General features: G+C 44.8%; 1 protein-coding gene across 1 annotated transcript in view; it reads right to left on the reverse strand.

Annotated features, from left to right (window-relative positions):
• Positions 1-22,789, reverse strand: part of LOC144694188 (transient receptor potential cation channel subfamily V member 6-like) — a 50,432-nt gene that overhangs the window by 15,948 nt on the left and 11,695 nt on the right. Inside the window, exons 3-8 of the mRNA XM_078564544.1 lie at positions 21,189-21,273; positions 14,716-14,810; positions 12,429-12,551; positions 11,388-11,528; positions 1,950-2,048; positions 389-561 (exon numbers count right to left, since the gene is read on the reverse strand). Of these exons, the coding sequence (XP_078420670.1) occupies positions 389-561; positions 1,950-2,048; positions 11,388-11,528; positions 12,429-12,551; positions 14,716-14,810; positions 21,189-21,273 (716 nt within the window). The remainder of the gene's footprint in view (positions 1-388; positions 562-1,949; positions 2,049-11,387; positions 11,529-12,428; positions 12,552-14,715; positions 14,811-21,188; positions 21,274-22,789) is intronic.

Genomic DNA, 22,789 nt, shown 5'->3' on the forward strand with positions numbered 1-22,789 from the left:
CAACATTTGTTTTGAAATATGTAGAACTGTGTGGAATAGTAATGGTCAAAAATTGGAAAGGAGATAAAACAATAGTGAGTGTGTCAATACAGACAATTATTCTGAATGTTGTGGAACTGAATAGTGCTGAATTATGCAGCTACAGATGGACTATGTACTGAAAAGGCTATTTTTCATTGCACAATAGAATCAGGCTCAAAGTAACATATATTTTAGAGAACTTACTGCGGAGTGTGGCTTTAAAAGAACTCACTTTCACAAGTAACTCCATTGTTGAGCTAATGTGTTCTCAAAATGAATGGGCTCCTTAAATAAACAAAGTCTTTCCTCTTATACAGTTTAGCAAACAATAGCTTCATATTCCATTACAAAGTCGTAATTCACTTACCTCTAAATCACCCTCAGCTGCTGCGAGCTTCAATGGGGTGTAGCCATCATTGTTCACAATGTTCTCAAGACTTGGCTGTTGTTTCTCAGACACAAGTGATGTGATGAGATCATACATGGAATACTTTTGTTTTTTTTCTGATTGTGTAACCAACACATGAAGCACTGTATTACCTGTCCAAAAGAATTCTAATTTCTAATCATGCAAAGGTAGTTTGTTCTCTGAAGAGAAATTGAGAAATAAACATTTATTCCTTGTGGGTTCCTCTGTATGCAAAACATGTTGGGAAAACTGAATTATATGGGTGTACATTAATGTATCTCTGAGTGAGCTCTTCAATTAAGCTGAAAACCCCAAGTCACCTCAATATGGCTATTTAGATTAATTTGAAAATGGTTAAACCTGACCCAACTATTCCCTTCTGAGATTTTAGTTAGATTCTCCCTCTAGAAATTAAGCTAATACCAGACCATGTTTCAATGCATTTGCAGGGCAAAATTTTATGGTCCCCTTCGAGTAGGGTTTGCAGGCAGTGGGTTGGGGGAGGAGGGGTGGGGTGGCCATAAAATTCTGTAGGTGAATTTCCCACTGCCTAGCTGCCCAGTCCCGGCATCCTTCATGGACCCCCATCTTCCAACCAGGGGCATCCCCAAGGTCTACCACCCGCACACCCAGGAATCTCTCTGCCACTGATCTTTGCACCCCCAACCCCTCACCCCCTTTCTCCAATGGACCTCTTGTCTTGGCCCCTTCGAGAGCCTCCAGACTTCCCTTCCGTCAGCTTCTGGCTCATTGATTTCTGGGACTTGCTGCTGTCCCAGCAGTGGCCACTGTTCCTGCTGGCACCAGAGAGCTGTCAGCCAGTCAGATGGCCGGCAGCTCCTCAGAGCATTAAATGGCTGCAGAGTGGAAGGGAATCCCCTGCCAACTTTATCGGTGGCGGGTCAGGAAACAATGCCACTCGTTAAACTTTTAAAATTCATTCATGGGGTGTAGGCGTCGTTGGCTAGGCAAGCATTTATTGCCCATCCCTAGTTGCCCTTGCTAAGAGTCAACTACATTGCTGTGGATCTGGAATCAGATGTAGGTCAGACCAGGTGGGGACAGCAGATTCCCTTCCCTAAAGGACATTCTGCTCTCAAGTCTAACTTGTCTAGCATGAGGTCTGTATATAGGTTAGCTTCTGCTGCTATGTGATCGGAAGTTGTTGTTCAGTTTTTACTAATTTTCTAGATATGTTGTGAGTTCTGTACTGCTAAGTTATTATCCCCATAATGACATTTCTGAGGAGGGGCCTTCAATGAATCCAGAAGTAGTTAGAGGTTTATATCCACCAAATGGAATCATTCTCATCTTATTGTGGAAGCATTACAAAGTTTAATTTGTATGAAGTTATAAAGCGCTCATAAATGTTTTTAACCTAGCTAAACACCTCAAACCTGCTTATTATTTGCAATGGTAATTCACACCATTTGTGAGGAAAGAATTGAGTTCCCAATGATAATTGCACATGAAGAAGAAGCTTAAGCACTTGGTGGCTGATGAATGGTGAAATATTTACCTAAGGAATCCTGTGCCTCTAATGGAGCACTGTGCTTGATAAGAGTTCTGACAATCTCTTCATTGCCAATGCATGCTGCAAATGACAACAAATATTCACCTGGAGGTAAGAAAAAAATGTGGTCAAAACTCATCATCAATTAAAAAAGACAGCAAAATTCTTTCTGCTGCCGCTGTTAATCTTCTGGATGTAACATAAACATCCCAGCTATAATTCAACAACTCGTGCCAAATCAAGAGCATTGCTGTGCAGTTCGAGTGAGGCATTTAATGCAGGTTACTAGCAGATCAATGGTAGCTGTTGGGAAGGTACTAATGAAAATCAAAGGAATGTTGCCAAGTTAATAAATAACGCGTAAGGTTGCTGCTTCAAATCAGTAAATCTACAATGCCACGGGGATTTGACAGGCCCCAGTTAATCTACATCATAGTGAGTCTACTCCTAGGTTGTTTGCTTTTTAATGTTACAAGAAAATGTTTGAGACTGTTGTTTTATTGTATATGGTATTAAAAACTCAAAAACATGTCTAGAAAGTTACCAAGAGGGGAACAAATAGCCAGAGCACTCTTGAACTTTGGTTTTCCACTGGCCTGGATTTAATTCTACACCTAGTATGAAGCTGAAGTAGTGACATCAGAATTGTTGACTTAATGGACTAAAAAAAAACACACTGGTTTTTGAGCGTTGGGATCACAAAATTTGATTATCCTGTTCCTGGTCGGGATGATACAGGCAGCAAGTGAATTTCATGTTGCCTGCTGATCACAATGATTATGGCAGGCATCACAGTGTTGAACATGCTACTGACTGGCTACATGGTCAGCAGGAGGCTCAGGTCCCTGCCTGGTTAGCACGAATTACAGCTAGCCTGCAACCCTTAAAGGGGAGGCACATTCAATCTGCAGCAGCTAGTGGAACTGTCTCCAAAAGTGTTTCAAAGAAAGAATAAGAGTTTCAATGGAGCAGCAATCCAGGGAGAGTTCTCCCAGGTTCTCTGATGCAGTGCTGGAGAATGTAGTCCAGGAGTTGAAAAGGAGGAGAGATGTGACGTTTCCACAGGGAGCCAGAAAGTCCTCGAAGTGTATATTGTGAAGGGAACGGGCAGATAGCTACAGAGATCAATTCAAAGAGTCTGGCTCTGTGGATCTGGCTGTAGTGTCACAAAAGCTCAATGATCTCACACAAATGGTCAAGGTCAGTAAATGCATCTTCAAATGCCATCATCTACCCATGAAATCACCATCCTCAAATGCTACTCAATGGACCCACATCACTCACCTAACAATAGTCACTAGCAATCAGGACTCATGCCAAATATTCATATGTTCCACCCCACCCTCATTCACTTAGCACTGCTCTGAGCCCCACAACCACATCTTCCACATACTTCCACCTGTTCAGCTATGACAGGCACTTCACCCAGACACAAAGCAACACACTCACTGACACTCTTACCTCTCACATGCAAGAAAAGGGAGCACATAAACAGAAGGGGCAGCTGAGAACCAGTAGGGGACTGGTTCTCTTGAGCGCCTTGGAAATGATGGTGCTGCAAATTATTGGGACGGTAGTGACTGAGGTCATTGCAACAGGTGCCACTGAGAAGATCCAGGGTGACATGTTCCATCCACACCTTCCTAAATCCCACTTTACCCTCAACACACCATCTGGCATGAAGTGCAAGCTGCAAATCGTGTATGACAGGGGAGCTCAGTTTCTTGTGTTGCACGGCCTGCAGAATGTGGGAAGTCTTAGACGCTCCTGGCAGTCTGGATGACCACATCTGCAGGAAGTGCCACCAGTTTGACCAGCTTGAGCGCTGGGTTTCGGAGCTTGAGCATCAGCTGGAGGCACAGTAGTGCATCCACAAGGCTGATAAGGGAATAACACGTTTTTAGGCGTGTTCACCCTGCAGCTTAAGGAAGTGCAATCAGAGAGGGAATGGGTGACCACCAGCCAGAAGAAGGAAGGCAGGCAGGTAGTCAGGAAAGCCCCAGAGTGCAGCTCACTCAAGAACCGTTTTTCTGTGTTGGAAAACAGTGCGAGTGACGGTTCCTCTGGGGAGTACAGCCAGAGCCCAGCTGCACAAGCGGGGAGGAGAATGAGAGAAAGAACAATAGTGGTAGGAAGCTCAATGGTGAGGGGTACAGACAGGCATTTCTGCAGCCGCAGACGTCTCTCCAGGATGGTGTTTTGCCTCCCTGGGGCCAGGGTCAAGGATGTCACTGAATGGCTGCAGGTCATTCTAAAGAGGGAAGGCAAACAGTCAGAGATTGTGGTTCACATTGGTACCAACGACATTGGTAGAAAAGGGGATGAGGTCCTGCAACAAGAATTTAGGGAGCTAGGTAGCAGATTGAAAAGCAGGACTCAAAGTTTGTAATCTCTGGATTATTTACGGTGCCACGTGCTAGTGACTTTAGGAATAGACAGATAGAACAGATGAATGCGTGGCTGAAGAGTTGGTGCAGGGGGCTGGGCTTTAGATTCCTAGATCAATGGGTTCGTTTCTGGGGAAGGTGGGACCTGTGCAAGTCCGATGGGTTGCACCTAAGTCGGAACAGGACCAACATCCTTGTGGGGGGTGGTGGGGAGGGTTGCTAGTGCTTTTGGTGGGGGTTTAAACTAATTTGGCAGGGGGATGGGATATGGTGGAGGAATAGTAGGAAGAGATGCACAGACAAGTATAGAAGATAAACCAAGTCAATCTGAAAGGCAGAGCATATATAGACAAGTTAAGGTACAAGGGAGCATGGCAAGGCTGGATAGCATTTATTTTAATGCAAGGAACCTTGCGAGTAAGGCAGATGAGTTGAGGGTGTTGATTAACACATGGGGATATGATATCATTGCTATAATGGAGACATAGTTGAAGGAGGGGCAGGACTGGCAGCTCAATATTCCAGGGTGTAAGATGGTGGTAGGGGGGCGGGGGCTGTATAAGAGGAGGTAGTGGTGCAGTATTGATCAAGGAGTCAATTACTGCAATAAGAAGGGATGATATCTTAGAAGGTTCCTCAAATGAGGCCATATACTTTCCTTTATTAGTCAAGGTATTGAATACAAGAGCAGGGAGGTTATGTTGGAGCTGTATAAAACCTCAGTCAGGCCACATCTGGAGTACTGTGTGCAGTTCTGGTTGCCGCGCCTTAGGTAGGATGTGATTGCACTAGAGAGGGTAGAGGAGATTCTTCAGGAACCATAGAAAAGTTAAAATAGTAACTCTTTTAAAAAGTACCTGGATCTGCACCTTAAGTGCTGTAAGCTGCAGGGCTATAGGCCAGGTGCAGGAAGGTGTGATTAGAAAGGGCACCTGGGTGTCCTCGGGCTGGCATGGACAAGATAGGCCAAATGGCCTCCTTCTGTGCTGTAACTTTTCTATGGTTCTATGGTTCTAAGGCTTTAGGGAGAATGCAGAAAAGATTTACAAGTATGATTCCGGGCATGAGGGATTTTAGTTATGTGGCTGGAATGGAGAAGCTGGGGTTATTCTCCTTAGAGAAAAGAAAGTTAGGAGAAGATTTGATGGAAGTGTTCAAAATCATGAGGGGTCTACAGAGTGATAGAAACTGTTCCCATTGGCAGGAGGATTAAGAACCAAGATTCACCAGGATGTTGCCTGGGCTGGAGTGAGGGTGTGATTGAGACAGATACGATGGGGGCTTTCAAATTGGGAATTGGATAAGCGCCATAAACTGCAGGGCCACAGGGAAGAAATAGGGAAGTGCAACTAGCTGAGTTGCTCCTGCAGAGAGGCAGCATAGACACGATGGACTGAATGGCCTCCTTTTGTGCTGTAATCATTCTATGGTTCTATGGGCGGAACTGTCTCAGATTTGCACTAAGTGCGACGTTTTATCCGCCGGATGCAATGGCGGCTTTGCACGCCATATCGTCCAAACCCGCCACATTAATTATGCATTTCCGGGAAAGATGCCATTTCCATGGTGGGCAGGCTCTTATTCGCCGGCCACACTATCACCTCGCGGCTTCATCATGCCAGGCGCCATATTTAAAGTCTAGCCGCACGCACACATCTCAGTGCTTCCAGCCCAGGACTACTGCAGGGAAGATGTTCACGAAAGGCAAAAAGACAGCAGCCCCCAGGTTTAGTGACATGCCATGGAGGCCTGCCGCAATGTCCTCTACCCCCACTCTGGCTGCATGATGGGCAGCGGCGTGACCAACCAGGCTTGGGAGGCGGTGGCAGCAGTGGTCAGCGCCAACACCCTTCGAAAGAGGACAGCCACCCAGTGCTGAAAGATCTCCGTTCTTCCAGGGTAAGTCACTCTTCTCATCACTCTCAAATTCACAAACCCATCACACATCCACAGGGCCCTCACTCACTGCCGGTTCAAGAGCTATCACCATTCACTCACACATACACCTTCATTGTCCTCATCCCGTCCATGGGACCACTCAACATCCACATATGCCAGGCATACTTATCGTCTGGACTGACAGGCATCCTGCTTATACTCTCTCCATCTCTAATTGTGCAGGACAAGCTGGCACACAACAGGAGGTTGCAGACCAGTGGAGGAATGCCTGAAATCAAGGTCCTCACCGACTTTGAAAACAGAGGCATCCAGCTGGCGAGGATCTGGGCTGTTCCTGTGCTGATGGTGAGGTCGGCGGTGCTCTACCAAGTGAGGACCCAACACTGCAACATCTATCAGACAACCATGCTGTGAGTGATGTGTCCTGTTTCACAGGCCATTGCCATGTACTAGTTACATCCCCTTGTTTTCGCAGGCACATCTGGGAAACAGCTGACGGAGTCCATGACCTAGGGCCTCCAATCAAGCCCCGAAGAAACCTCTGAAGAGGAATCTTGGGGAACCCTAATTGAAGTCCCGTCACAGCGCTCACCCACACCCTCCACCAGTGCAGAGACACATACCTCAGTAGGACCTAGCTTTAGAATAGCCTTGGGATCACAATCTGATGAGCACATCGGAATTTCTGATCCACAGCAGGCGACAGCAAGGACTTCCCAGCTGTCCGGCACTTGTAGGACTGCTGGAGGCCAGAGATTTGCTGAGTCCAAGTCAGATGACGAGCCTCTGGACTCGGACATGTCGCAGTTGCTGGAGCTGCAAAGGCAAGCTAGGGAACATCAGGAAGGGATGTCCACTGCACTCCTCAGATTGAAGGCACGATGGAGGAGTCCGTCTGTCTTCAGGCTGAGGCATGCCAGCGCACCAAGATCAACACTGGTAGGGATGGCGTGGAGACCTTGGTCCAGGACATTGCTCCTCCACTGCTGCACAGGCTCAATTCCATCTCTGACGCCATAGTTGGCCTCCAACAGTGTATACGCGACAAGGGTGCTGGGCAGCTCAATCTCACTCCAGCTACCCCTTCTCCTCAACAAGTCAGCCAGGGGCCCTTGGGCACCCATAGGGAGGAGGATCAACAGGTGTACCCCCCGGGACCATCCATCCAGGTGACTCTGGGAGTGTCCGGCCCAACCAAATCCCCTCTTCCTGTGACCTCAGCAGCTCCAGCTCCACAGGCCGAGGAGGGTGCCACTGCCACACAGCAGGATCCTGAAGGCAGGCCGAGGCCCTCGAAGTCTCGGCTCTCCAAAGGACACCCACAAAGGCCATCACAGAGAGGGTGTAGCAGTCAGTAGACTGCCTCCACCTCTGCTGTGGATGTCCCAGGAGCACCAAGATGTAGCATGTCGTCATCATCCTACACAAATCTAGCAGCTATGAGGGCCTCCCGAGCATGCCTGCCTCATCTAGTAATTGCGAGGGCCTCATCCCCATCATTGTCGCCTTCGAGGACCTCCGAGACCTTATCTCCTCATCCCCTTTGGTGCCCTCCTCATCGGAGGAGATCTCCAGTTCCTCCATCTTCTCCTCAGCCAGCTCCTCTCCCCATTGCAGTGCCAGGTTGTAAAGGGCGCAGCAGGCGACGATGATGCGTGGCACCCTCTATGGACTGTATTGCAGGGCTCCACCAGACCTGTCCAGGCACCAGAACCTCATTTTCAACATCCCGATGGTCTGCTCCACCAAGTTGTGAGCTGCAGCGTGAGCATCATTATAGCGTTGCTCTGCTGCAGTCTGAGGTCACTGCGCCAGTATCATCAGCCATGTCTTCTGCGGGTAGCCCTTGTCCCCAAGGAGCCAATCATGCAGCTTCTGTGGACCCTGGAAGACTTCAGGGATCTGTGAGTGAATGAGAATGTAGGAGTTGTGGACACTCCATGGAAACCATGCGCAGACCTGCAGGATGTGTTTGTGATGGGCGCACACCAGCTGCACATTCAGTGAATGGAAGCCCTTGCAGCTGATGTAGTAGACCGTTTGTTGCGATGGAGATCTGAGAACCACATGAGTGTAGTCGATTGCACCCTGTGGGAAACCTGAGATCCGGGCAAATCCAATCACTCTTGCATCCTGGCTGTCCCGGTCCTGGGCAAAATGCACAAAGTTGTGTGCCCTCGCGAAGATGGCATCCGTGACCTCATGGATGTATTTGTGGGTGGAGGCTTGTGCTATCCCACAGTGGTCACTTGTGGAACCATGAAAGGAGGCACTGGTGTAAAAATTGAGCACCACGGTCATTTTCATGGCCATGGGCAGTGGATGCCCTCCATGTTCCAGTGGCACCAAACCCTGCAGTCACTGGCAGATGTGAGTGACCAGTTCTCTGGACATGCACAGTCTTTGGTGATGCGGTTCTCGATCATTTGCAGGAATGAAAGGCGGCGTCTATAGGCCCTGGGTCTAGCTGGGCGCCGACCAGCGATGGCTCACTGTGGCTCTTCGGCAGCATGTGCGGGAGCCCAAGCCACCCCTTCTTCCAGAGGCTGCTGTTCCTCCCTCTGCGCAGCCAGGCACCTCCTTCACTCTCTTCTCCGTTGTCTTCACTCTCTGTAAGCCACAAGACATACAGCCAGTTCACCAGGCCCCATGCTCCTGATGTACTCCTCCTGCAGGATGAAAGAGTGAGACGTATGGGTTAGCATGGTGCACTAATAACCTCTCTTGGTTAAGTCTGAAGGCCCCTTAACGCATTCCGGAGAGTGCTGGCCACCATTTGGATGGCCAGATATTAGCGCGTTGCATGGCTGCCCGAAACACCACCCACCTCTGCCCCACTGCACCTGACCGATTGGCGGCAGCTTTGCCCATTGGGCTGCATGCTGTGCTCTCAGCTCAGGCGCAGGCATTCTCCTAACACGCGCTGCAAGGTTGCACAGTTAGCTTGAACCATGGAGGAGACTGGTCCAAACCGGGATGATGACATTGCAAGGGGCTGTGAGCACCTCCAACAGTGACTGTTCCATGGCTAGCTTTAGCAAGGAGATTATACAACATGCCCAGTTGTCCAGCTGTTCTTCAGTCCACTAAAACACTCATTACTTTGCAGTCTGTGCCCGAGGGGTGAAAAGCTCTGGAGCACTTGGTGGCATTTTCATGCCTCTGCATTGCATGAGTGGGCAGAGAAACTAGACGCCCGGCTCCAACCATATCAATGTGGCTGTGCCTGAATTGTCTCAGTTGCAGAGGAACGGTCACTTTACATAAGGCTTTCTTAATGCGTGACCGCCTCCCTCGCCCACAACTTGGGATACTTGCCTTTATTAACCAAGGTGTAGAATACAAGAGCAGGGAGGTTATGCTGGAGCTGTATAAAATGCTGGTTAGGCCACAACTGGAGTACTGTGTGCAGTTCTGGTCACCACATTATAGAAAGGATGTCATTGCACTCGAGAGGGTGCAGAGCAGATTTACCAGGATGCTGCCTGGGCTGGAGTGAATGAACTATGAAGAAAGATTGGACAGGCTGGGATTGATTTCCTTGGAGCAGCGAAAGTTGAGATGGGACCTGATAGAGGTGTATAAGATTATGAAGGGCATAGATAGGGTGGATAGGAAGGCACTTTTTCCATTAGTAGAGGAGTCAATAACCAGGGGGCATAGGTTTAAGGTAAGAGGCAGAAGCTAAGAGGGAAGTTGAGGAGAAATATTTTCATCCAAAGGGTGGTGGGAGTCTGGAATTCACTGCCTGAAAGGGTAGTTGAATCCGAAACTCACGTAACATTTATGTAGTATTTAGATATTCACTTGCGTTGCCATAGCCTCCAGGGCTATGGGCCAAGCGCTAGAAAATGGGATTAGTGTAGTCAGATCTTTGTTGACTGGCATGGACACGATGGGCCGAATGGCATCCTTCTGTGATGTAAACGTCTATGAATCTATGAGTCACACCCCAACCCTGCATGTGCTTGTGCGTTACCTTCAACCGCAGGGCAGCCCTTGCTGCCCCCGTCCCCCCACCAAGTCAACTCAACCGCAGGGCAGCCCTTGCTCCCCCCGTCCCCCCACCAAGCCACCTCAACCGCAGGGCAGCCCTTGCCCCCGCCACCCCGCAACACGTTTCAACCTTGAAATCCAACAGGCGACCCGGGTGAGCGCTGGACATCGTTGCTGTGTACTCACCTCTGAGTTCCTCTCAAAGTGCAGCCTGCCAAGTGCACGCCTTTTATATGCTGTTGTGAAACACGTCAGCATGCAATCATGCCAACATGGGCGGACGATCCAGCGGGGGAGGGGGAACGATTCCGGCGGGCCGGCCTTACAATGATATGCTGATGTATTACAATGAGGTTCCCAACATCCGATGGCGGGAAACACGGCCCGCCATTAGCGGGCGGAGCAGACAATCGCAAACTGGTTTCACAATGTCGATTTTTGGCCTTCCTGCCATGTTGTCCGCTCACGCCACCGAACACACCAACACCAGCAGGCACGGAAAATCCCGGCCTATGAGTCATATGGTTACTTTTGTATTAATGCACGCTAGGTTGCTTCCAAGCAAAAAGTAGTAACATTGATGGTTCTTGTACATCTTAAACCATTTTTCATATCTTAAGGTACCTGTATTTTCTGATTACTTCAAAAAAATTGCATTCAATATTAATTATGTTCTTATGTAAAGCTAATGTGACTTCCCTGCATGTCACCGAAAATGAGTTTATTGAGCAATTCTAAAATGGTAAACACCAAGTTATTAGACGACAATTAATTTAAAGATTTAAATCTTTTCTAAAGGAAACTGAAAACATATTTCACAAGCCAATTTAAAAAAAAATTCTATCATCAGATGTGGGCGTCGCTGGCTAGGCCAGCATTTGTTGCTCATCCCTAATTGCCCTTGAAAAGGTAGTGAGTCTCTCTGATATAGCTGCACCCACAATGCTGTTAGGAAGGGAAATTTGCTAGCACTAATTATGCAGATGTCATTCTCAAACAACTCAGAATGAGGTTGGGCAATAAAAAGTTACTGAGGATATGTTGAAACATTATGCCCACAACAATTAGAAAATTGCGTTAAAGATACATAAGAATCCTCAACCTTTATCAGTCCACAATAATATATCTTATCTTACTTCTAAGAACAAAAACGAGACCTTACCATAGTAACACTGACATTCTTCTCCTGGAACAAAGCATGAACCAGTTGCACGTGCATTTACCACATCAGCACCTCGATTCAACAGTTCCTTAACCATTTCTACATCTTGTTTCAGAACAGCAATGTGCATGGGTGTCTCACCTATAGATTGAAAGAAAATGGAAAAGTGATATCAGAAATGGTTCATTCATATAAACAGACTAAGAAGTACCATTATACAGTATACTAAAGTAGCCTAGCCATTTTTTATGTTGCACTAAAATTTTCTGCCTTCCATTTCATGTGATATTTCAAGGATGTTCTTCTCATTTAGAAAGGTGGCAAAGTCCTGCTCAAAGACAATTCATTGGATACTGCCAATGTTACTTTTTGAATTATCCATTAGCTGATTTAGAACAGTGTTGGATAGGTTCCCCTCAATCTGCAACTTCTCTCTGGTGACCAGGAATGCAACCACAGCACCCCCTCCCCCTCCTCAGCCCTCCTACACTTGATCATTTCCTTCCTAGTTGAACCTAAGTGAGTGTTACTGAGCCTGAAATTCAAATTGAGAGTTTAAGACTCTGGATTATAATTACCCAAGGTAGCATTCCCTACTAGTCCCACTTTGTTGTTATGCTTCAAATAGTTGAAAGCATAATTTTACACATTACAAGTGATTTTTGTTTGGTCTCTCAAACATACTGATTTGGACAACTGCAGAATAATGGATGATGAGAGAAGGGATGCATTACAAACAGAAATCTAGTCAGGACTTAGTATTAGTGACAGTCATGTATTTAAAAGGTTTAAATGCACCATAATACCAAACAACATTAAAGTGTTTATTGGCAGATAGCAATTTTTGCATAAAGGTGATTGTACAATGTTGCTGATTAGTTACATATTTAATAATCCCATAACAGTAATTTTACTATATGTTTCAGAAAGCATTACAAAATAATAAAGTAAATGTACTTACAGGACCTATGAATTGGTAAATTAATGCTTCTGTGCTGTTTACTCTGAACCCTAATCAACATTAAACACACTGTATTTTACCTTTGTACATGTCAGACGTCATGGGTTCATTGATCAGTGATGGTATCCTATCCAGAATTAACTCCGCAATTTCCTTATTACCGTTGAACAAAGCTGAATGCAGTATTGTTTCTTCTAAATTCCCTTTAAACAGTATTTTTAAATATTAGTTTCTGAACAAGTGCATAGAAGAATATCAAAACAATTAGAACCACAGAAGTTTACAGCACAGGACACAATTCAGCCCACATTGCCTATGCCAGCTTTATGCTTTTGTAATCCATAACTATTCCACTGCTCTGCTTTCTCCACAGCTTTGCACTTCTTCCACTGCTTCAAATGTTTAAATTCTCTTCCCTTAAAAGATGCAATGGTTTCCGCCTCAAGTCCTCCATATGGCAAATAAATCTATGCTGTAATGACTCTCTGTGTGAAGAATTTTTTTCCTAACCTTGCTCTTCAGTGGAACTTTCAAAGTGATGGTCTCTTGTTAGTAATAAACCAACTGCAAGAAACAATCTTTCTGTATTCACTTCACTGAAATCTTTCTGAACTTAAAATTTTATTTAAGACTTAAGGAATACATGGAAACCCGCAAAGGTCTCTTGGTCTTTAGGGAATCTAACAGTTAAATAAATTTGCACAGTTGTGTCAAGCTACTAACACTGATTTTAAAAATGCATTCTTGGGATGTGTATGTCACGAGCGGGGTCAGCAAATATTACCTGCCCTAGTTGCCCTTGAGAAGGTGATGGTGAGCCTTCTTCGTGAGCAAAAACAGAAACAGAAATACCTGGAAAAACTCAGCAGGTCTGGCAGCATTGGCGGAGAAGAGCACAGTTGATATTTCGAGTCCTCGTGACCCTTCAACAGAACCCTTCTTGAGCTGCTGCAAGCCATGTGGTGAAAGGACTATCAGAATGCTGCTAGATGTAGAGATCCAGGATTCTGACCTAGCAATGAGTGTATGTCCAAGTGGGGATGCTATGTGAATTGGAGAGGAGCTTCAAGGTGATGGTGTTTCCTGCACCTGCTGCTCTTGTCCTTCTAGGCGGTGGAGGTCATGGTTTTGGGGAGGTGCTTTCAAAGAAGACCTGGTGAGTTGTTATGGTGCATCTTGTCTTGTTACACCCTGCAATGATAGTATACCACTGGTGGAGGGAATGGATATTTAAGGTGTTGGATTGGGTGCTGATCAAGAGGGCTGCTTTGTCCTGGATGGTGTCAAGCCTCTTGAGTATTGTTGGAGCTGCACTCATCTAAGCAAGTGGGGAATATTCCATCACACTCCTCATTGCGTCTTCTAGACGATGGAGGGGCTTCAGGGAGTCAAGAGGTGAGCTGGGTCAAGAATACCCAGCCTCTGACCTGTGACATTTATGTGGCTGGTCCAGTTAAGTTCTGGTTAATGGTGACCCTCAGGAATTTGATTCTGGGTGAATCAGTGATGGTAATGCCACTGAATGTCAAGGAGGTTTTTCGAGTCTACCTTGTTTGAAATGGGGATTATTTACCAAGCAAGGGACTGCAAACACTGGCCTTTCTGAACAAATCAGCAGTAACTTGTGCGATAAGTCAAGAGAAGATGGCTGACTGATTTGAGGACTGTAGCCTAGCCTCAGAGAAAATTACTGGCATAACTGTGGAAGCAGCCACAGTTTATGAGTTTATCTTATGTCTACAAATTGTATTGTTGATGTACTTTCATCATGAATGCATTTCTCCTCTATATTATCACAACATTGGGCATTTGTCACTTTCATGAGTTTAAGTTACATCACAGGGAAGTTTATCTTTCTTTCCCTCTCATTCTTCAAGCTACTAATTACAGAGCTCAGATTAATGGGATTTCAATGCAAGAAGAAGCAAATATAATGTATGATTCTAGAGTTTAGGCTAACCAACCCAATTATATGCCTGAAATCGGTTACACTGTGGTTGGTGATTGCTGTAAGGAAACATAAGGAAGAAAGGACCAGAGGTTGAACCATGCTAAACCTGTAGGGCAAAGTGATTAAAAAATGTTTTCTATGGCTGTCTATAAAGCGAGATTGCAATCTCAGTTGAGATTTCAGGCAAAAGTGCCGGAGATGAGTTTATCTGGGACCCAATTGAAGAGCTATACATGGATCCAATAACCTGGACTACACTCATGCATCTGTTCTGAGGCAGCAATAGAATGTTACTTGCGAACATCCAGAGATGGATATCTTATCAGCTTCTTAACTGGTAAGCGGTAGGGGAAGAAAAATCAAACTTAATGCTACAAAGCCAAGAGAAATCAAGTTTCTAATTCATAAATATATACCTCGAACATAGGGGTCAAAATCTTCACTTGTCAATAAGGCTTTCATATTGATGGTGTCATTTGTGTGAGCTGCCTTAAAAAACTCACTCCCATGTCTGTGAAAAAAAAATTGTTGCATTTATTCAGAGAGAAACAAGCAATTAAATCTCTTTAAAGTTCATTGCCAGGTCAGGTAACTCAAATATCTCAAGAAAAATCTATGTTTCCCCCTTCTTAGACTTCATTAAAATTGTTGGTTTAGTCTGAGGACTGTCAACGTTTCAAAGCTAATGGTCAGCTGGTGACTGACTGAAACTCAACTCACTCATTTATCAAAATGTGTTGAATAACCTTAGGTATTAGAGAGGATTATAACAAGACTTTTATACGACAGGGTTTAATTCACTTTGAATGTTTGAGCTATTTCACACATTTAAAGTATAGTCATATTATTAGTTGGCACTAATAAAATAAGCACCAATGTGTGTTCACTATCCCTCAAATTGTAACAGCTCTGTTGCACATAAACACTGATAACGTATTGATGTTTTTCTGCTTATTAAAGACCAATTAAACTGGAAGATGTAAATTCACTCAGGATTTATACATCATACAGTATACCTTGACTTTACACATGATGTAAGTCAGATGATAGTGAGTAAGATGGCCATTTTACATACTACTGATTTTTTTATTTCCATTGATGAAGGTCCATAGATGTTTGTACAGCAGAAAACCCTTAAATAAAAACAGAAAATGCTGGTAAAGCTCAGCAGGTCTGGCAGCATCTGTGGAGAGAGAAACAGAGTTAATGTTTCAAGTCCATATGACTCTTCTTCAGAGCTTCTTTCACAGAAAACCCTTGCCTGGTAGTCTACCTAGACTAGTTTGTGATGCTTGTGCATCTAATTGATTTGGTCACTAGTTCACGTTGTAAGGAAGCTCTCTTTCTTCAATTGCCCATGAATTGAAAACGATAAAATGACTCAGTGAGGTCCATGGCGATGCTATCCCTTGGCACATTCACGTGGAAAACGCTGAAAGCAATATGCAATAATTGATAATGATCCTCATTGTTTACTGTTAGGTCAATAAGCCATGAAAAGAAACCCAAAACTCTCTCTCTCTATATATATAAAATTCTGTTGTTTTTTTGTTATTTTTAAAATGGACTTTCTGAGGAACCAAAGGATGACTGTTACAAGTCACATGACTACAGCATTGGCCCTTTGTTCTGGAAGCTACCAGCAGCAATTACAAGAACAAAAGAACTCCTCTCTCAGCCTGTGGAATCTGACACTTCATTGTACAGACCTTTGCAATCATGAAACCACGGGGCTCACAGACCAAAAGTCGTTATAGCTGCAGAACTGTTAACAGACTCATCTCAGACCTGGGACTGTCCAGGTCCATTTCAAAAGTGAGCAATTGAGGGGAAAATGGACATCATTTGCATCTTGATAAGCTTACCCCTCTAGTGGAATCAGAGGGTCTGCCTAAACAATGACTTCTTGACACAAGAACCTTAATATGGATGATGACTCTTTCAACAGCTAACGGCTGGGAAATTATCAGCACTAAAATCAAAGCCAGTTCCAGACACTGGATAAACATCCCTTTTGAAATCATTGTGGAGAAAGAAGGTCACATGATTTGAGTGACCATTTTGAAACCTTTACATTCCTTTGAGAACTGAGAAATCTACAGACTGCTGTTTTAACATCAACTGGAAAGGGCTCCAGCAGCCTAGCTGAGCAAGCAAGTGATTACCATCTCTCAACTCCTTGAAGCCTGCTTGATTTTAAAAATCTATGATCAATGCCTGCCAAGCGGTCTAAGCACGGAAAACCAATCGTGCTGCAATGTCATTCATTTCAAGGATTTTCGTATTGCTGTCTCCAACCAGAAACTCATCAGGAATTAATTGCCACAAAAGAAATACCCTCTGGAATTTGAATTCCCAGACTCTGGAAATCACGTGAACTAACATTCATTTCTGTGGTCTTGTACTGTTTTTATCCATAGTTATAAAACTGTCAGGAAGACATAATAATTTCCATGATGTTACTGGAATTTATTGTAAAATAGTGGTATCTGTGTCTGTGTGTGTGAGACTTAATTGGATTAAAGGCAGCTGGTCTGAAGGCTTTGATGCAAACATGGTAAACACGGGGTAAGTTTAGAATGTAAGGTGTGAAAGGACATTTGCATTTTTAAATAAACCAGACTAGATTGTTTTCAAAGGAGGGGTGAAATGTGTCAGCTAGTAAGGTGAATTTTAGAAACAGTGTGTTTTTTCTCAAAGATTACTGGTAAAACTTAGTGGTATGAGAGATTTTTATTATCAGAAAGATAAAGTCCAAAGACGTAGTGAAACAATGGGAATTTGCATTCAAAGGGGAAAATATGTATAAAGGAGCGAAGGCTGTGTGTAAGGGTAGATGTTTTTAACATCTAAAAAGTGTGAAAAACCTTCAGCATCTATGCCTCAAGCTGCTTTTATAAATGAACTGAATTTAAGAAAACTCACTTTGAATTTGACTGGTTCAGGGTATTGTGTGCCTGGGTCTTTTAAAATCTATATGCCTTACTGCTGCCTTAATGAAAACGTAACTGGGAGTCAGATTAAGTAGGGGGTGTAGAAGTTATTGTAATAGTACTTTGTAGACATAAGTATGTGTTTATAATCATTTCTCTTATTAATAAATATTTAATCTAGTTTTGTAAAATCCTATAAGACTTGGTGGTCTTATTACTACTGAAATCAAGGCACGCACCTCGAAATTTATACAAATTGCAAAACAAGTTGTGGCAGTTGTTTCGAGTTTTCCTTTGGGATTTGAACAACTCATCATTTACCATCGGCTGTGTCACAAACTATTTTCAAGAGGGCATTAGATGGTTATTTGAATAGAAAAGAAACAAGGTGCAGGGGTACGGGGAAAAGGCAGGGCAATGGAACTAGGCCATTATGCTCATTTGGAGAGCCGGTGCAGACATGATGGGCTGAATGGCCTCCTTCTGTGCCATTAAAATTCTGTGATTCTGTGATTCTATCCACCCTCCACCCCCCACCCCCCTCCCCCACCCCAGCTGTGTGTATGTTTGCAGTGGAGTGGGATGCTGCTAACACTCCTCCCCCGGTTTTGAATGTGAATAAACTAACCTTCTGAGTTAATCATAACATGAGCTTGCTGATAGTTATTAATAAATCGGATCACACAAACTGAGGGTTTGGGAAAACACGTCACAGCCTACTTTAAAAATAATTCAAAATACGTTCTGCTTACAGACAGTTGCTGAGAGGAAAGAATTTTGACTGTCTCTCCTGTCCGTAACATTACCTTGACACTTTCTTGAAGTTGGGCACTTTCTTCGAATCCTTCCAAGTGTGATGGGTTGTAGCTACCTCCAGCTACTCAGCTATGGCAGAAACATCAACCAAACAGTGCAACACAATCACCGACATTCTGCACCCTCTCTTGCATGAGATAGTTGCCCAACATAAAAGGGGGCAGAACAGGAACTGCAGAGGACAGACTTCATTCAGGATGACAGGTCTAGCAGACAGCTGAGGCTGCTGTCATCCCTGTCTGATTGGGCAGTTTGATACTGGACCCTCAAAGCTCAGAGTTGCTCGAAGATGTCCTCCAAGGCCACCTGCAGTCTGTCACAATGATGTGACTTGTGCATGAGTGGTAAATCCATAATTTCACTGGGTGACCAAACATATGCTGAACTGTTTAAAAAGGACATTTTAAAGACAAGAAAAGACACTGACGAATGATGGCAGCCACAACTCACCTGACATCTGGTATTGCCAGTTGACTAGCTTCTGGAAAGTTCCGATGTGGAATTACAATTCAAACTTGCAATTTGAACTGAGACAGAGCAAACTATTTTAAAAACACAAGGCCACCATCCAACCACCAAGGTGAAGGTGAAAAACAAACAAACATTCAGACCCACTGAAACTCATCACTAAGGAATAGACATTAAAATGCAAAGTGCTGGATATTGAAACAATGGCTGCCACAGGCAGAACCACCCAAAACCCCTTGGAAATACACAATGGGTGAAGTATAATAGGACAGGCTAGAGCCACTGCAGAGAGATGGCAAGTGTGAAGGTATGTCAAGAAAGTTTTCAGCAGAGGAACCAGACTGGAAAGCTGCACTCTCTCCCTCTCTCTCTTTTGGAACAAGTATATTCAGTTCGAGAAGTCAACTATCAAAGAACTACCAGCAAACCAAGATCTCGTAATAATGGGAAGATCTTCTACATCAGACCGCATCCATGAAACTAGCTAATCCAAATCAGCTGCAACACACCCCCATGAAAAAGAAACTAAGACCTTTGTTGCGAACAACCAAGGAGGCTGAATAGAGGGGAGCTGGTTCATTCCTTCTCACCTGGTCATAACAGTCTCGTCCACTGAAAGCCATGCTGCAGCCACTGGGTAGCACCCTGTAGGAGCACCAGGACAGGCAAAGGCACACAAAAGACAGGCACCGAGGGTGAACAGTTCATTTTTGTTCTTGTAAGTGGATTTGCTTTTGGATAAAGATGTAATGGAAAGGTTATTATTGATGGTTTTTATAGCCAAGGGGCCATTTGAGAAGGTCATCCCAGTAGGATGGCAAGTTGGGGAATAGTGGAGTTATGGTGGTGAAGGAAAGTTGTCCTATGGGAAATGGAATCTGAGCAGGTGTCCTTGAACAGCTCATCCTGAGTGAAGGCATCCTGGATGCCTCTTCCTCCTTCCTCCTCCTGAGGTGCCCTCCAGATTCTTGGTAGCAAATAGCTGCACCCTCATGATGGCAATACTGTGGAGGATGCAGCTGGCCACCACAAACTTGGAAACATGCTCCAGTGAGTAATTGAGGGCTCCGCCCAAATAGTCCAGGCAGTGGAAGCATTGCTTGAGCACAATGGTCCACAATGTTTCTGGTGGCTCTATGGCCTTCATTATGGCCTGCAGTCCTTCTGTGTCTTTGATGGTAGCTGGTGGTGGGGGAGCGGGGTGGGGGTGGGATGCTAGTTAAGCAGCCATGTATTCAGTGGATAGCCTTGTCTTCCAGCAGCCTCTGGTTCTTCTTGGAGGCCCGAAGATGGTGGGAATGACAAACTGCCTCGGAGTGAATGAATCGTGGCTGCTGCCAGGATGACAGGCATTCACCAACATGATGTAGTATGCATGGCCTCACATCAACTTCATGCTGATGAAATGATAGCTCTTGTAGTTTCTATACCTCTCTTTGTTGACACTGGAGCTCACAGAGTTACATGACTACAATTGATGGAGTCTTGCACCATAAGAAATATCATGAATCCTGGCAAAGCCACATGCCCACTCATCCTGCTTTTCCCTCCTCAAAGAGACCAGAATGTAATCACCTTTCTTGGCACATAGGACCTCCATCACCTTCCTGATATATCGATGGATAGTATATGGGTGAGGTTGGCTCTGTAGCCTGCTCCTGCCTGGAAAGACCTGGTCAGGCAAGGTTTAATGCCACTGTGGTCTTGATGGCCGATGGCAGCACCATCATCACCCAGATGCGAAGCTGCAGGCCATATTGAAGGAAGTGGCAGAGTTCTGTGACCCCCTCCTTTCTGAACCTGAGTCACCTCTCAGAGAAGATATGAGAAATGCCAATGGAAAACTGGATATGTCCTTCACTGGAGAGTTCTCCTTCTCCTCCCTCTTTGGAGAGCTTTCCCTCACAGCAGCCTGTGCTCCAATTTGTTGGTCGTGTTGCAGATCCAGAGGCAGTGCAATCACAGCCCCTATACTTCTTTCGGACTTGGGTGACCAAATTCTCTGGCCCCCATGAATAGATGTAAAACTCACTGACAGACCTCCAAACGGAAACCACAGTGCTTCCACCAGCTTTGTTATAATATCCCAGCAGCAAGTTGGATGACTGCACCTTTAAACGGCATTAATGGGGGTTACCCTCCAGATGCTGTTGGACCTGATGCGTTTTTCCAGCATTTTCTGTTTTTGTTAATGGGGGTCTCTTGTGCAGCTGAAGGCATGTTAAGGTCAGAGTCACAGATGGTCAGTGAACATGCATGGTCCAATTTTCAGAAATGTGCTCAAAATCAGCTGACATGACTGATTCATGCCACCATCCAGCCTCTCATGCCTCTTCGGTGCGCATACAGCACATCTGCACCAGCATGGGGTACTGCCCAGACAGTACCAGAAGCACAGTCAGAGCCATTTTAGGACTTCTAGGTTTCTGGAGCAGTGACATCAATAGCATTACAGAGCCCAATTTCACAACATTAATCTACAATGTTGAACAATTAAAATGTGCCATTTTTTCCCCCCAGGACACTGCACGTTCATAGTTAACCCCTTAAACTCTCTCATCTCCTCCCTCCCATATCTTATGATATTCAGTACTTTGTTTTTAGCAGGCAACTGCAAGATGATTTTTAAAAAGCATTATTTTTCATGAATTAAAATTATTCACTTAATTTACCTTGTTGAGTCATTCATATCCATTGTGACTTGCATGTGGACTTTGTAAAAGAATTTGGACAGATCAAGGTTCCAATCAAAGGTTCCTTCAAAAAGTGAAAAAAAGAACATTTGCTTTAAGAATTTTAAAAAAAATGAAAGGTTTGCCCATGCTCATTCTGCATATTTGAATTCTGCACAACTTTCAATGTATGATGGAGGATTCTGAGATAAGAATAGTAAATGTTTAATTTTAATGCTTTCATTTTAAACTGAAACATTATGATCGTATATCCTCTTATTCAGGATGATAGATTTTTACTTAGAAATCCTCTTTCTGTCTTCACATGATTAATCCATTGAATTTTGAACAATAATGCTTTGTTTATTTAATAATTCCAGCTAACCAGAAGAAGCCACAATCTTCAAGGTAAAAACAGTAAAGAATTTACCACTTCTGCAGTTCTATTTAAGCTATATTTATATTTAAATTGTGAATGGGGAAAGCCTGCATTTTCTTTGAAGTATGGATATTCAAGAAAGCTGATTACAACAGGATGGCAGCTTTAGAAATTAAATGCATAAAGTTAATCCTATGAATGGCACAGAATTAATATTGAGAAACCTTACATTGCAATTCAAATGGAAATGGAAAATCAATTGTGCTGCCTGAAAAGATAGTGATCATTTAATAAGAGCGGTTCTTTTCTCACTATTAACATCCTAATTTTAACTTGGTGCTATTCAAATCTTTTGGATTATCCCATCTTTAATTTAATCTTGAGATTTTTACTTGAGTTAATCCAAAGGGCAAATTTAAGTTCCTAAACCTATTCTAATCAGCCCCATTCTTGACTCCTGGGCAAGGATTTTTCCTCTGGAGGGCAGCTGGGCAGGAGCAGGTGTGGAGCCGACTGCCGCCTGTGATCGGCTCCGCGCCGCCATTTTACGCGGACGGGCCAATTAAGGCCAGCCCAGCATAAATCACAGCTCCCGAGATCAGCGGGGAGGGCCAGGCAGCGGCGGGAGGCCAATGACCACTGGGTCCAATGGCGACCCGGCGGCCTATTCAAAAATGGCGCAGGCAGCCGTCCTAAGGCTGCCACTGATGTCGGTCAGGAGCATGATGGATAACGTCTTCAGATGCAGGCCAGGCCAGCCTCGAGGAGGTGGCAGCACGCCGCGCGATCCTGGTGCCAAGGGACAGGAGGAGGAGGCCCCCCAACCTAACAAAACGTGCCTGGGAGGAGGTGGCAGAAAGGATCAGCTCCCATGATGTGGTGAGATGCACCTGGGTGCAGTGCCGCAAGCGGTTTAATGACCTCTTGCCCCCACCCCCCACCCCGGCCACCCCCCACCAACTCAGAATTTTGATTTTGTATTCATTCATTCACAGGACGTGGCCTTTGCTGGCTGGGCCAGCATTTATTGCCTATCCCTTGTTGCCCCTGAGAGGGTGGTGCTGAGTTGCCTTCTATATCTGCTGCATGTGGTGCAGGAACACCCACAGTGCTGCTAGGGGGCGAGTTCCAGGATCTTGACCCAGCGACAGTGGAGGAACAGCAAAACATGTCAAAGTGACTTGGAGGGGAACTTCCAGGAGGCAGTGTTCCCATCTATCTG

The sequence above is a fragment of the Cetorhinus maximus genome, chromosome 19 (assembly GCF_964194155.1).
Source record: "Cetorhinus maximus chromosome 19, sCetMax3.hap1.1, whole genome shotgun sequence".
Taxonomy (NCBI): domain Eukaryota; kingdom Metazoa; phylum Chordata; class Chondrichthyes; order Lamniformes; family Cetorhinidae; genus Cetorhinus; species Cetorhinus maximus.